The 14,946-nt window shown below is 29.6% G+C and overlaps 1 protein-coding gene across 1 annotated transcript in view; it reads right to left on the bottom strand.

Annotated features, from left to right (window-relative positions):
• Positions 1–41: 41 nt before the first annotated feature.
• The window catches only part of LOC106468819 (vesicle transport protein SFT2A-like), a 21,704-nt gene continuing 6,799 nt past the window's right edge, over positions 42–14,946 (bottom strand). Inside the window, exons 3-7 of the mRNA XM_022397178.1 lie at positions 11,564–11,646; positions 10,906–10,987; positions 7,777–7,812; positions 6,811–6,899; positions 42–2,434 (exon numbers count right to left, since the gene is read on the bottom strand). Of these exons, the coding sequence (XP_022252886.1) occupies positions 2,395–2,434; positions 6,811–6,899; positions 7,777–7,812; positions 10,906–10,987; positions 11,564–11,646 (330 nt within the window). The 3' untranslated portion in view covers positions 42–2,394. The remainder of the gene's footprint in view (positions 2,435–6,810; positions 6,900–7,776; positions 7,813–10,905; positions 10,988–11,563; positions 11,647–14,946) is intronic.

The raw sequence follows: 14,946 nt of genomic DNA, 5'->3' as shown, positions 1-14,946 counted from the left end.
CCCCTTAAACAAAATTAAATAAATAATGGAGTCAGACATTATACAGTACAATTTTTTTAGTTTCAAATTTCTATTACACATGCCGTGTTGGTAGATACAATGAATATTACATACATCAAATTATTAGAAATAAACATTATGACTTAAATTAAGTGAAACTAGAAATAATTACAAAAAATACTCCACAGTAAGAGTCTCAGTGGCTAAGACTTAAAAACTATTATTTCCCCCCTCTAACTTTGGTCTGGAATGCATAATTACTAAATTAAATTATCAGTAATAACTTATAAAAATATATAAATGTTTTAAATACGAGAAAAATATTGTCATATTAACTTTTACATGCTTTGTTGAACAATAAAACTTTGTAATTGTCATTAAATTATATTAAATTCAAATAAATTGACATTTAAACATTAAGTTTATTTATGCATAAAACTAATTACAAACAAGATATGCAACTGTATATAATCTTTTTTGTACAAAAAATTAATTACTTTCTGAAGCTCCTCATCATTATTCCTCGGGTAACAAGATCTGTCTATACTGTTACAAGATTTTTTTTTTGCTACACAATATTTAAAAATCTGTACATCTGTATAATTCATTACACATTAATCCTTCTCATATTATTTTCATTACTACAGTGTAAAAATTTGATATCAAACTATGATAATTATATAATTACAAACGTTCTTATGTATCCATCAGAAAAATATGAGTTCATTTACAGGAATTACAAGAATATGGCATTATCAAAGAGATGTAAAAAAATGCTCGAAAAATAGTATAGAAAATATTTGACAGTATAAGCTCCAAGTCAGAAAAAGCCACAAAATTAATCCCTCTTAAGGACATGTTTTCAATATATATATATATATATGACTATCTGGAACATACTATAGCACTAGTGTTCCTTAAACAGTTAAATCTGAAAAACAACAAACCATGTCTCTCCTCCAATAGTAGAATCATTTTTAAAACAAATCTTTTCAGCTTATTCAAACTAATGCACAAAATGATTATTTTATGACTAAAAACTGGCAGTAACAATGACAGCAAGTAGTAAGTTTGAAATTTTGGAAAAATACTTCATACATGAATTTATAAAATAACTTTATATGATACTAGTTTGTTTGTTTTTTTAAAAAAGAAGTTAAACAGAAATATCATTGAACTTCATGACTTTGACAACATTACATCATACTGACTAACCTGAAAAAAGTGTTTAAACAATATGGCACTTTAAATAAAACAAATAAAAACTGGTTAACTAAATCATACACTTTAGACAACTTTCTCTATACAAAATTAAAACAGTTTCCAAAGATTTACTACTTAGTTATTACCTTTAAGCTTTGTATAAAATAGGAATCAAATTTTAATTTGTAAATTTTGCAAGAATAATTATAAGCATTAATAGAACAGCACAAATTTAAGATTTTCAATTATAATTTGTGGGAATTTCTGACTTAGGAAGAGTTTAAAGACTTACATGACCAATTAGATCTAACTTTTGTTTTACATCTTATCACAAAACTGAAGGGAAACAAATAAACTGTAAATAAGTTTAATTTCTAAACATATTTTTTGGCTTTCACTAGAAATTCACTTGTAATTAAAAACAGCTAACATTGAAAATCTAATAAAAACCATCATTATTAAAAGTTCCTAAAAATGTAACTCTTTTTGTCAAAGAAGTATTAGAATTTTACAAAGTACTTTGGTTAATTTTATATAGCTCTAGGTTGCAAATATGTAACATATTTAACATGTTTTTTTTGTTTGTTTTTTTTATAAATAATGTTCCATACACCTCCAATCCAATGAGTTATAACCTACAACATATGTTGTCACAGAATAAAGCTATTGACTATTTGAGTAATAAACACAGAACAATAATTATTTGAATTGTAGCTCCTGAAATTTAAATCAGCAACAAATTAACATAGTTTTAATGATACACTACCAACTAATAAATTTTTCAAGTTGAAAAGATCTTATTTTATGACAAAACTGTAGAAAAACAGTTGATGTTGTCAAAAATTTAAGTGGACCGATTAGACAATTCTTCAGTTCATTTCTTGCCAAATAATGATTTCCCCATCTACAATTAAGACCATCTTTGATTCCAGGATAAATGTATTTATATTTTGATGTAGCTCAAATTTTTCATATAAACTTTTAATATTCTTAACCTTTATCTTATAATAATAGCAAAATTTTAAGAAACAGGAACATCATTTAATAATCAATAAATATAGGCTACAATAGAAAGAGAAGGCACAATACCCTGTTACCATTTTGAACGTTACAAATCAATCAAACAAGATTTTCACATATAACACAGAGGTTCAAACTTCACTTTCACACTTGGATGTGAATATACAAGCTTCAACTGATACACGAGTCAAAGCATTTCTTGATTGCATCCCTAAAACAAAAACAACATAATTTCTTTAATGTGAGTTCTTCATCACTCATAAAGGATATGATTGGTTCCAATGTTTTTTGTTGTTTTTTTTATAAGTTAGAATAACCCAAAACTTCAGATTTACCACAAAAGCAAAGAATTAAAAGAGTAAAACAGCTTAGTTCTACTGATAAAATAATGAAACATTGCTAACTGCTACTTAAATAATCTAAAATATTTCCAAATAACAAAAACTTGCATTAACTTTTACAAGTATGTAGCAATTTTCTTGATGTAATAACTCCAAACTAGTAGGCATGATAAATGTACAAGCGCAACTTTTTTAAAAAATATAAATACCCATATTCATTGCAGTGGCTTATTCCACAATATTGCAAAAACTAAAATAATACAGTTTACTACAGAGAATGCAACAAAAGATAGAAAATTTATGGGCAGAGTAACCACATTCCCGATGTATTGAAAGTAATATGACATATTTCAGAATATACCAAAACATGAAATTTCTGTTTCGGTTCTTCAGTCTAATTATACAAAAAAAAAAAAATCACATAGTAGTACAACATTCAGAACACCTTGCCATCATACATGGAAAAAATGTCATGGGGTTCCATATGAGGGGGTCCAAGTCATTTTGCCCAAACACAGATGTTTCATTTCATACAAACAAAACTTTCGATTAAAAAATATCTATTCTAATTCCAGAAAAAATAATCACTTAGATTAAAAAGTGTTACAAATGTGAACCTAAATAAAAGTACATTTTAATTTAACAGGTTTACGATGGACTAGACTATTGGTCTTGCAAACATTTCAGTGACAAAATATACTTAATGATTTGAATAAAAAAATAGCAACAGCTAGTATTTTCATAAATCTTCATTATCAAAAATAAAGTTGAATTTAACATACATGCACACAATGAACCGAAGATAACCTGAATTTAAAATCTAGTAGTACCAACTGTCAGACTAGTAGATTTTTATACCTCTCATTTTGCTTTGCACATCTGATCAAAATAGTAGCTTACAAAGTACTGAACCCATGTTAAACACACACACAAATTATTCAACAGCTGTATAACTACCTTGAAAACTTATAAAGCATATACTTAAAACTATTAGAAAGTATGCATATACCTTTGGCACATTTGATTATTACATAACCCCTTATTTATTTATTATTATTTGTAAGCTTGTAAAGGTAATTCCTGCACCTAGTTCAGTACATTTAATGTTGGTGAAAATATCACCAAGCTGCATGACATAAATAATGAATGTTTTCATCCATTTTGTCCACTTTCAGTATAGATTCATACTAAACAGGACACAACTAACTCCACCATATATAATGTGTATCATATGTCATGTTCTTCTGAAATAGTGTAAAACTAATATCAACACACAGGGTTTAATCCCTGTAAAGCTACCACATTGTATGTTGTCAGTCCAAACCTTAGCCATGTTACTACACTTATAATTTGTTTCCTTCTTTTTTATCACCATACTATTCTAAGGTTCTAGGACTGATTTATTTTTGTCCTTTAGAAAGATGGCTCATTATCAGAATCTAATTATTGATCCAAATCTTCCTGACTTGACAAAACCACATTTCCTAGTTTTTTAACACTTTTGATTTGTACTTTTTACCCTTCACTTCATCAAAACATTTTATTAAGGTTAACTCTCTCAACACGAGCTAGATCAAACTGATCGACCACGTGACCTTTTTGTACTAGTTTAAAGTCTTTATAGTTTTGATACTACTAACTTTTAATACAGTATGTATATCTTCACAGTTTTTCAGTAAACATTGCAAGTCTTTCACATATAAAAAAATCATATTTTTTAGTGAAGTATTTATAATAAACTAAAAAAAGATTTGTCCATGAATATATCAAGTCTGTTTTTGACTAACCTGCTTGCAAAGTGATTTGTAAGTTAAGATTAAAAATATTGTTATGACAGCAGAAGTTGCGTGATGCTGGGAGCATGCTCGCTGGAGTTTGTAGAATTATTGGGGAACCCCACGAATGTCTGAGTGTTTGCTAGATGCCCTCTTATTTAGTATATAAGCCTGGCAAAGAAAGCCAGCAATATAGATAGATAGATTGAAGAGATAGATAACTGAGTCAAGTAAACAGTAAGCACCGTAAGTAAATTGTGTGAATCACTGTGATTTATAGCGTGTGTTACAAAAGTTGCTAAGTGTATTACAAAGTTTGTATCAAGAAAGAATAAACTAGTTTTAATCAAGAAAGTACTTGTATCGCCGAAGTTTCTCAGAAAGAATTTCTATGGGAAATTAACAAACAAGCAGATATGCAACAATACATTTCTTTATCTCAAAAATCTCAAATTTCATTTGCATAATCTCTAAAGCCTCCCAAATACATTTCAAATGTTTGTTTTCAGTACAACTTTATATTTTATCTAACCTAACTACAAGGTTTTTCAATTTGACCGATCTCGTAACAACCAAGAAAAAATCAAAATAAATCTAAATCACTTTTATCCTTCTACAATGTCTTCAAATTGTAACACAAAACAACATTTGGTAATCCTAAGTAACTTTAAACTCGTAAGAGTATACAGTATTTATTTTTAAATTTTATTGTTTTATTGCCCTTTGAATCACTTGGGGGAATGTGGAGCTCACGTGCATGCCTCGTGAAACATTTTTATTATATTATTATTATTATCTATTTCACCTAATCTAATCTTAACTAACTTAAAGAGATCCCTATTTTTACATTTTAGTTTCTTTGATAACAATAAATAAAGAATAAACATGAAAAGTGAGAAATACAGTACTTACCCGGGTTTTCTTCTTTTTTTTGCTGTTGACTGTCAATGACACTTAACCCCTTTTTATACTAATGACAGTAATGCACTAAAGAACATAACATACAACATGCAAATACAGGCAATTTCCCCTAACTATCACAATTTTTCTGACTTTCTAACTGTGTGACAAGAGCCGTTACAAATTCATACAAACTAGTCATTATCTTTCCCATAGGAACAAAGCTTGTACTAACAGAGAAAATGACAATTCTCTATTCAAAAAATAGCATAATATAATATGTCAATTGATAGACGAAAGCCTTAACTTTCTATTGGTTATACATAGTAGAGCATTAAGAGAGAACTATTAACAATTCTAAAAGAGAGGATGTGACAGGTGGGTGTGGCAAGAGGGGTCTGATTTTCTATTTGATGGCTCTGTAACCAAACAAGATTGAAGGCTATAAAAATTATGGTTTGTCTGAGCAATGGTGATTTTATAGTGAATAATTTATGTTAGATTTTGTACTTATTGAAGGGGGGTGTTGAATAAAATAAAGAGAGAGGATGCCTAGAAAAAATATATCACATTTCTCACACTCTGGGAAATTCAGAATTTTTTAAACTATTGCCTTATTCAATTAAGAACTTAAATCTTATATACCATTAAAATATTGATTATTAGCTACAATTTTATGCTTTACTTATTGGTATAACAAACAAAAAAGTAGTCAAATTTAATTTTGAATGAAAGTTACTAAAACCTTGTGACATGCACAGTAAATGACGCCCGGGCAGAGAGGGTTAAATATGTTACTACAATGTTAGTAACTGAAGCTTTTAAATTGATATTCTTCATATGAATTAAATTGCAGTTTGAATGCAATTTTGCAAAATTTATAAAGTTTCTCATGCTACACATTTTGATACATACACGACAAAAAAACCTATTATAATTTAATGACACAAAAATGTATCCATATTAATGATCCATTTAAAAAGATACCAGTTTCATGACATATCCTGTCACTAATTAGTCTTTAATTATTTCATAAATAAAATATATTTACCATATTGGCCCTACTATACAGCAATCTTGAATATAAGGCAACCCCCATTTTCAGAAACCAAGAGAAAGAATAAAAATTGAGTGTGATAACTCCCCTTTTTTAGGTTTGCAAAATCAATACTATAAGTGAACAACCTGAGATGGATTAGTTGCAAGAATTATCGAGGACCCTGAGCAAACATCTGGCATGCATGCGTAAATGGATGCTACCTGGACATCCAGGAATACGACAGGCTAGAGTAAGGGGAAGGGGCATGTGATCCGCTACGATTATAGGGTAACTATGAATTTTACAGCCTAATTATTAATCAAAACACATGTGCCTTATAATCGGGCCAATATGATATATATATCAACATAATTATTTTAATGTAAGCGACTATCAAAAACATATAAAGTATTAGTATTACTAGCCCTGATGAAGCTGCAATGACAAAACATTGGCTGAAGTAGTTTTAATATTATCTTGAGAGCAAAGATTGTTTTTTAAAGGTTTTTGTCAAAAAAATACAAATTATTACCTGGCATAAGGAATGTATGAGATGGAATACCAAGTCATAGCTAAAAACTGTATAATACAAAACAGGATAGTAAGCCCAATGTTTTTCCACTGAAATAAAGAAATAAACAAAATTTGTAAAAATAAAAAACAACTGATTCTAAAATTTAAAGAAAAAATTCCACAAAAGCAGCTAAAACCATTTATACCAAAAGAGAATACTTTGTTTTTATAAATGTATACAAAGAATTATTTGTCTTATTTTAGGGCAGACTTTAGAAGCGATTTTTTGTAATCATAGCCAACCAAATCTAATTGCTACAGCCAAAAATTGGATAACAGTGAGGGTATCTAAATGATGATTCAATACATTCTAATCATTAAAATCTGTTGTTTTTTGACATTGCATATTCCTACTTAATTAATATATTAGTTTTATACAAAGATAACTTAAGTAGGACATATGTATTCAAAAATACTTCACTTTGAACAAGATAAAATTATAATCCAATTCTGCATGTTACTCTCCAATTGAACTAAAATAAAAAGTGCACTAGAAATGAACTACTTAATTTCTATTTTTGTTTTCTAATTTCACAACTAATTGTATATATTTGCTGTATAGTATACAAGTTGTGGCTGAAAAAGATTAATCTGATATGTCCCTGACTGAACAGACATAGTTTTACCTTCAATGCAATTCTGCATTTAATCTGAAGAACTGAAAGTATAAGCCTTTGGTAAGTAATACAAACAAATTCTCTTTCCTTTGCATTTCTTCCATAGGTGGATAAATATTTCACTAAGTCTTTATGAATAAAATAATAAATAAGGTAACTAAAGCATATGATTTTTAAACTCTCTTTACAAAATGCAGAAAAATTTGCTCAACACAAGATCATAATCCATGGTGTAACATAATGTCCTCTAACTTCATTCTTTAATTTTGGTAGCTTTGTAAATAATACTTATAGGTTAATATACTAACCCAAAATGCAGCACACAAGGTGAGAACTAAGGAGACCTGAAAAAACATGATTAGGTTGTTAAGTACAAAGTTTTTATAATCTAAACATTTCAAACACTGTCACCATAAAACTATTAAGTCAATAAACTGCAAACCAGGAGGCTCAGAAAAATTAAGTAGACCTCTTGATTTTCCTCAATAATAAAATACTTCTAAAAAGTGCTGTTCAAGTTTTCTTTACTGAAAAAAACAAGCAGAGTTAGAACCAATTATTCATCATTTTAAAAATGTTTAAACTTAATTATCCTTATATTTTGTGTGTAATCATTCTTCACACATTGTACAAGCTCCACAGTAAAATATATATATACAAAGTTTGCCATTTTACGGGCCAAACTTAGAGACCTATCAAACAACAGCATTTAATTACACAAAATTACAAAGTCTAACAAATGATGTAGCTACAACACAGACTGACTCCAAATCTCTAAGTATGATAACTGGTAAAGTATGTCAAGATCAAGAATAAATTGAACACAAATTAAAAAAAAAAAAGTCTGGTAAGACTCTTCAAATTCGACATGATCCTCAACATTTTTTCCCCCCCTTTTGTATTATATAAGCCTAAAATAGCAGTTTTGACAAATAACTATGTTCATATTTACATGTATTATTGTGCCTTTTTTTCACTGTCTCTTAATTCCTATATGGAAGAATACAATCAATGACTTTAGTACATTTTCATTTCTTTCTAGCTTACCTGATACAAAAATAAATTGAATTTTATCCTGAAATGTAAAAAAAAAATGATATGTTTCCGATTGGAGCTGGACAATAGTGGTTTTTACTAATTTAAAGGCTCAATAACCTATTAGTTCAGATCTTGACAACATGTTATGTGCCCCTCCCCAAAGAGGGGTGGGCTAGCTTCATACCATTGTGAGCTGCTACATTATTCTAACATGGTATTAATTTTCCTATTTTCACCTAGTTATAAGGTATAATTCAATTCTAAATAAACAATAAGCCCAAGCCTAAAAAACTTATGGCAATTAATAACACAATAAGGAAAAAACACTGACATCTAATGCTTCTTTTTGATACTATGTGATAGATTTGACCCAACTTTATACAACTTTAAGGAATACAATTATTAAGTTCTCCGTACCTCCTTATAAATCATTAAGTCTTTCCATATGGGTTCAGTGAATTACACCAACCTTGCAAACCCAAAGTAACTAAAGTTTCTATAATATAACTTTTAATGTGGTATGTGTATCTCCATGAAATTTGGCAAGATTTCAGTAAACACAAGTCTTTTGTACATAAAAAATCTGGCTTTTTAATTAAGTATTTTTACTAAAGACTTGTCCAAGAGTATATGGAGTCAGAGTGTTGACTGCTCCAAGTGGAAAGTGGATTTCATATTAATATTAAAAATACTTTTCTTAAACCTGAAAATTTTCAAATTTCATTTGTTTGAGCTCTAAATTTTTCTAAATAAATAACAAACTTTTTTTTCCAGTTTTTCTGTTTCTACTTAATTTGATTGTTTTATTGCCCTTTGAGCCATGTATAACTAATAATCATTTGATTGTTTTATTGCCCTTTGAGCCATGTCTAACTAATAATCGTGCCATATACTTTGTAAACAACTCATAGAAAATGTAGCTCAAGTTACTATATTGAATAATGTAAGCACAAATTACTCGCGAGTATACCTTGTGGAGAATTATTATTATTTTTCAGTATCTTAGGTCATCTAACCCAATAAGTTTCTAATTTTTACATTTGAGTTACTTTTACACCAATAAATAAAAATATAAATGAAAAACAAAAATTATAGTACTTACCTCTTTTTTTGCTGTTCGTTGATGATGAAGTTTAAGCCTACTTTTTTCTTTTATAATGATGGCACTAATACACTAAATAATTTCTTATTTAACTAATGCACCAAAGCACAAATAATAATAACACACACAAGGCAAATAATGTCCTATTACTGGAAGGTTGTGAAAGAGAGGATGTGACAGGAGGGTGTGGCGAGAAGGTTTGACTTTCTAGTTTATGTCTCTATGAACAAATAAGATTGAAGGCTATAAAAATCAGACTTTGTTCAATATGTATATTATGATGAGTAACTTACATTAAACTCTGTAATGCAGTGAGGGGTAAATAAATTAGAGAATGGGGATTTATTTAAATATTTCCTTTTAAAGTTAAGATGTTAAAACTTTTTTAATATTAAAATTTGGTTTATTCACTACATTTTGATGCAAAGTTTATTTTCATATATTGATAATAAAGTAGTTTGATTGAATTTTGAATGTAACTCTTTAAAAGGTGGTGAGATGCACATTTTAACCTACCCATAGGGAGAGGGTTAAAGAATACAATTATTAATTTATGGAAAACAAAATGAAGGGTGGGAGTCCAGACCCCTCTCCCAGATCCACACCTACTTACACTACATATAAGAATATGACTATGAAATTATCAACTAGAAACATAATATTAAAAAACTGTAAATTTACATTTTATTTAACACTTAAATAACCAAAGAGTTAGCAGTTAGTGCTTCCCTCTAGTCAGCAGATCAAAATTGGTGACAGTGGCAGATAGCCTTGGTAACTTTACCATAACAAAGACAGGGCAAGCAAGTGTGGTAGCAATGGGAACTGAACCCAAAACCTTCAAATCATCATGAGTCTCTCCCTACCGTCAAATCACCAGACCATGCTGGTCCAAACCTGAACAACTTAAAGTAAAAAACAAAACAAAATTAATCCACTAGTTTACATGACACTAATAGATGTAACTGCTGTTGACAGGTAATTATTTATATTGTCCAAATCTATTTTTAGTCTTCTAAATTTCCCCAATAATGCACTGTTCAGAGTTCTGGCAGTTATATAGTGGAATAAAATTTAAAGAACTACCAAATGTCACACCACCAAAATACCGGGTATATCAAAATTAAGAATAGGAAAAATGTGAGAGTATTTTATTATGGCAAGAATCATATCATTTACTTTAAACATAAATAACTCTGACTTTACAATCTTTTAATTTTTATTTAGGGAAGAGAAAACAATAAATTTTTGTTTCTCAACAGCAAGTAATTAGTAACGAAATAAGGTTGAAACTCACCAACATAATAATTGTTGCTATAATTCGAGTTGAAGCAAACATCTTTTTTAGTTGGTTGAGAGGACCCATGAGGAAACATGTACTATAACAAACATAAAAAAAAAAGAAAACATTTCTAAACTCACCTGTACATCTATCCAGCTAGGTTAGAAAAACATTTTCATAGTCACTTTTCAACTACAAAAGTTTACCTTTAATTAAAGTTCTGTCACAGCTTGGATCTCTTAAGTCAGACAATTTTTCCACAGTTATAAAATTTCCCTATTTTTATTTCTGAGAACACAATAAAGGTTTTTCGAATTATAAATTTAGAAATATCAAAAGCAAAAGGTGATTCACTATTATCGAAAGCTGAGCTGTATGTATTACACATGCATATTGTAAATGGTCAAACTTATTAGTTTAAAGCTAATCCATGCATGCTTGACCAAAATCAGTCAAGTGACATAATGAACATATCTTAATTATTTAATTACCATTCAAAGACATCTTAATGAAGATCAGTTTTTGTTGTTTTTTAACAAGAATTTGACATGCAATGCCAACTACTATCATCTGTATAAAAAAATATAAATGTTCTACAAAATTAATATATTTTACCCAAACATTTTGTAACTATCACAAAACACAATAAAATTTTACTTTTTTAAACTCTCACCTAGCTAAAGCTGTGACATTTCCTATGGTGTAGAAAACACCAAACAGAATAAAACCATTCTTCAAGAAAAGGCATGCAGAGCCCTAGAAATTAAAAATAAGTAATGATGTTAAATATAAGCAACTAAAATAATCTTATTTCTTCTAGTAAACTATTAAGAACCAAACACAAGCTTGTATAGAACAATATGCAATATATGTGAAGAGGCCTAAAAACCAAAAATGAATAACATTTTTTTAGGTATCTTTTATCATTATTAAGATTTGCAGCTATATAAAAAAATATTTAGTTAAAAGTTTTATTCAAGGAATACTTCTTTGGTGTTAGTGGCCAGGTTTTGATTCTAGGCATTCTTGATAGAGAGGCTGGTATGTTTTCCACCTGTCTGGGTTCTCTTTAGTAGGATATTTAAAAACTAACTTACTTGAATGCTTTCAAGAGGGGTATCTATATTTTGCTGACTTCTAGGTTAGGTTGACTGACTGTGTTATCAGTTAGGTGGATGTAGAAAGATTCTTTTTTGTGTGTATGGCTCACATACCGTTATTTTAGTATTATTCCCATTTACTGGATGGCATTCTAGTCTAGTATGATAAGTTATTGCAGACAGACTGATATTACAGTATTGTATGTATATTATGCTCCTGAAATCAAACTTCTGTTGGTCTTTTTGTTTCTCCACTGTATTGATTCCACATTCACATGGGATGTTATAAGTGGTGGTTTTGCTTTCCATTCTGTCTTTAGTTGGTTTTTGTGCATACATAATAAAGAAGATAAACACGAACAGTACATAGAAGGAAAATTACAGACACACAGCAATATTACTCTATGTAACAAGCCTTTCTGAAATCATACAGATGCTACATAAACACAGTTAGTACACATTAAATCAGTAAAGACACAATGGACAGCAAAAACACCATTTAATACATTCTTTCTTATTGTGGTCAATACACTGAAGAAACAATACGATAAAAAAAAATTAGAATTTAAGAGCATAACAGACATACCAACAGAGTAAGCCAATTTGTAAAATTTGATAACTCATTACTACTCTCACCTAGCTAAGGGAACGGGCTTGGAAAAATCAGCGGGGAAAGATTCATTTAGAATTTAAGAGCATAACAGACATACCAACAGAGTAAGCCAATTTGTAAAATTTGATAACTCATTATCATGGGGCTCATTTATCAATTACATTCAACTAATCAATTATTCTTACGAGTCATGGATAGTTGGAATAATTGAAAATAGTAGTAATCAGAAACATTAATTTCAATTAGTTTATTTTTCTCCTGACAATCAATATAACTAACTCTGATTAGTTGATTATTTTACATGACACTAATCAATTTAATTGATTATATTATTTAACCTAGTTAATCACCCAGCTCTAAATACCAATCTATATACAACAGCTCATTATGACAGAAAAGACCATACAATATCAAAATAATGGGACATGCACCATACACAAAAAAGAAATATAAAACAAGCCTTCTACATCCATCTGAATGATAACACACTCAGCAAAACTACCACTACCAAAGAAGGCAAAACCTGGATACCCCTCTTGAATGCATAGAAATAAGTTAGTTGATTACTCTTAACTGGGAGACCCCACACAAGAAGATAGTATACTAGCCTGTCTATCAAGAAGACCCAGGATCAAATCCCAGCCATTACCAACATAGAAATAGTCCTTCTTTTTGTGAAGTCCTTCTTAAGACTTCCAAAAAAAACATGGAAACAGATTAGCAACTGAAAAGTAGGGTAAAAACTAGTTAGTAATTAGTATCTAGCAATAAAAACATATATTAGTAACTAATTAGACGGTCATATAGCCTACTAATCACAATAAGATTGGTATATTTGATCATCATGAACTCATCATAAGAACATTATTCAACATTTGCACTATTAAGTAATTACAATAACCAAGTTTCTTGGTTGAAGTGATTACGTATCTACATCCACCGAGGGTTAAGGCAGTTGTGTCTCAAGTTTGTCAAAAATAGATTTATTGGTAAGTTTGTTTTTTTGTAAGTGTTTTAGACTCTTTATCATAGCTTTGAACTTTTATTGCATTTTCTGATATTAAAGGACACATAATTGTTTAATAAATTTACACAGCACATACAATTACTTTAAAATGTGTTTAAACCATTCACTTTAACCACATTATATACGTCAAATACTGACAAGTATCTGGTGCAATTTAAAAGCATAAATGATTTACGGAAAATATTTCAATTTGGCCAGATTTAGTTTGAATTTACTTAAATCACCAAAGTTTCTAACCATCTTTGTAAAACAATAGTTTCCCTATGAAATGTTGTTAGATAAGTTATACGAGTACAACAAAAATTCTCTGTGAATAATCTTACTATTAAAACTATTTTATACTTCAAAATATTTATAAACCTAATTTTAACTTACACATGTGTTGATTACCATAATTAATAAATTCAGATATATATATATATATATATATATATATATATATAGTGTGTGTGTGTGTGTGTGTGTGTGTGTGTGTGTGTACACATGGTTCCTACACGTTGGGAAGAATAAAATTCCCTGACTTCTTCCAGACACCCCCTTGATGAAAATATTAGGTCGTCAAGTAATTAATCTCGCATTTTAGAACACTTTCATTAACCATCCCCCCAAAAACTTACATCACGTATAATAGTTAAACAAACTGCCTAAATGTCACATTAGTGTAGCCTATATAATGTGTAAAGTTTAGTACACTCTAACCCCTTATAGTGGTGGCACACGACAAGACACACATTCGGCAATTCTGTCTCTAGTCACAAAGAATATCAAAGAAGTTTATGAAATACTTTGAACGTTCATAAGAGTCAACGATGGTTGAGCAAATTTTGTTCAGGTGACTTTAGCCTTAAAAACTGTGACAGCAGAAGCTGACATGTTGGAATTAATATTGATGCTCTGAAGGCACTTGTTGAGTCTAACCCAAGACAACACACTCATGAAATGACCCTAAAATTGAATGTCTCTCACGAAACAAAACAAACATCTAAGGAATATGGGAAAACTCCATAAAGAAGGTGTTTGGGTGCCTCACGAACTCTCCAATGATCATCATTTCCAACGTGTGACGTTGCTTCATCTCTTCTGGCACGTAAACCATTTTTGGACAGAATTGTCATCGGTGATGAAAAATAGATTCTCTATACGAATATAAAATGCCAAAAACCACCTCCAACCCAAAAACCTGGACTCCATCCACAGAAAGTGATGCTTTGCATTTGGTGGGACATCAAAAGAATAATTAATTTCAAACTCCTCAATCCACAGCGAACTGTCAATGCAGAGATCTATAGTCAGCAGCTGGAACGTTTAAATCAAGC

The sequence above is a fragment of the Limulus polyphemus genome, unplaced genomic scaffold, assembly GCF_000517525.1.
Source record: "Limulus polyphemus unplaced genomic scaffold, Limulus_polyphemus-2.1.2 Scaffold3177, whole genome shotgun sequence".
Lineage (NCBI taxonomy): Eukaryota > Metazoa > Arthropoda > Merostomata > Xiphosura > Limulidae > Limulus > Limulus polyphemus.
The sequence above is the reverse complement of the archived record's forward strand: the minus strand, read 5'-3'. Positions and strand labels throughout refer to the sequence as shown.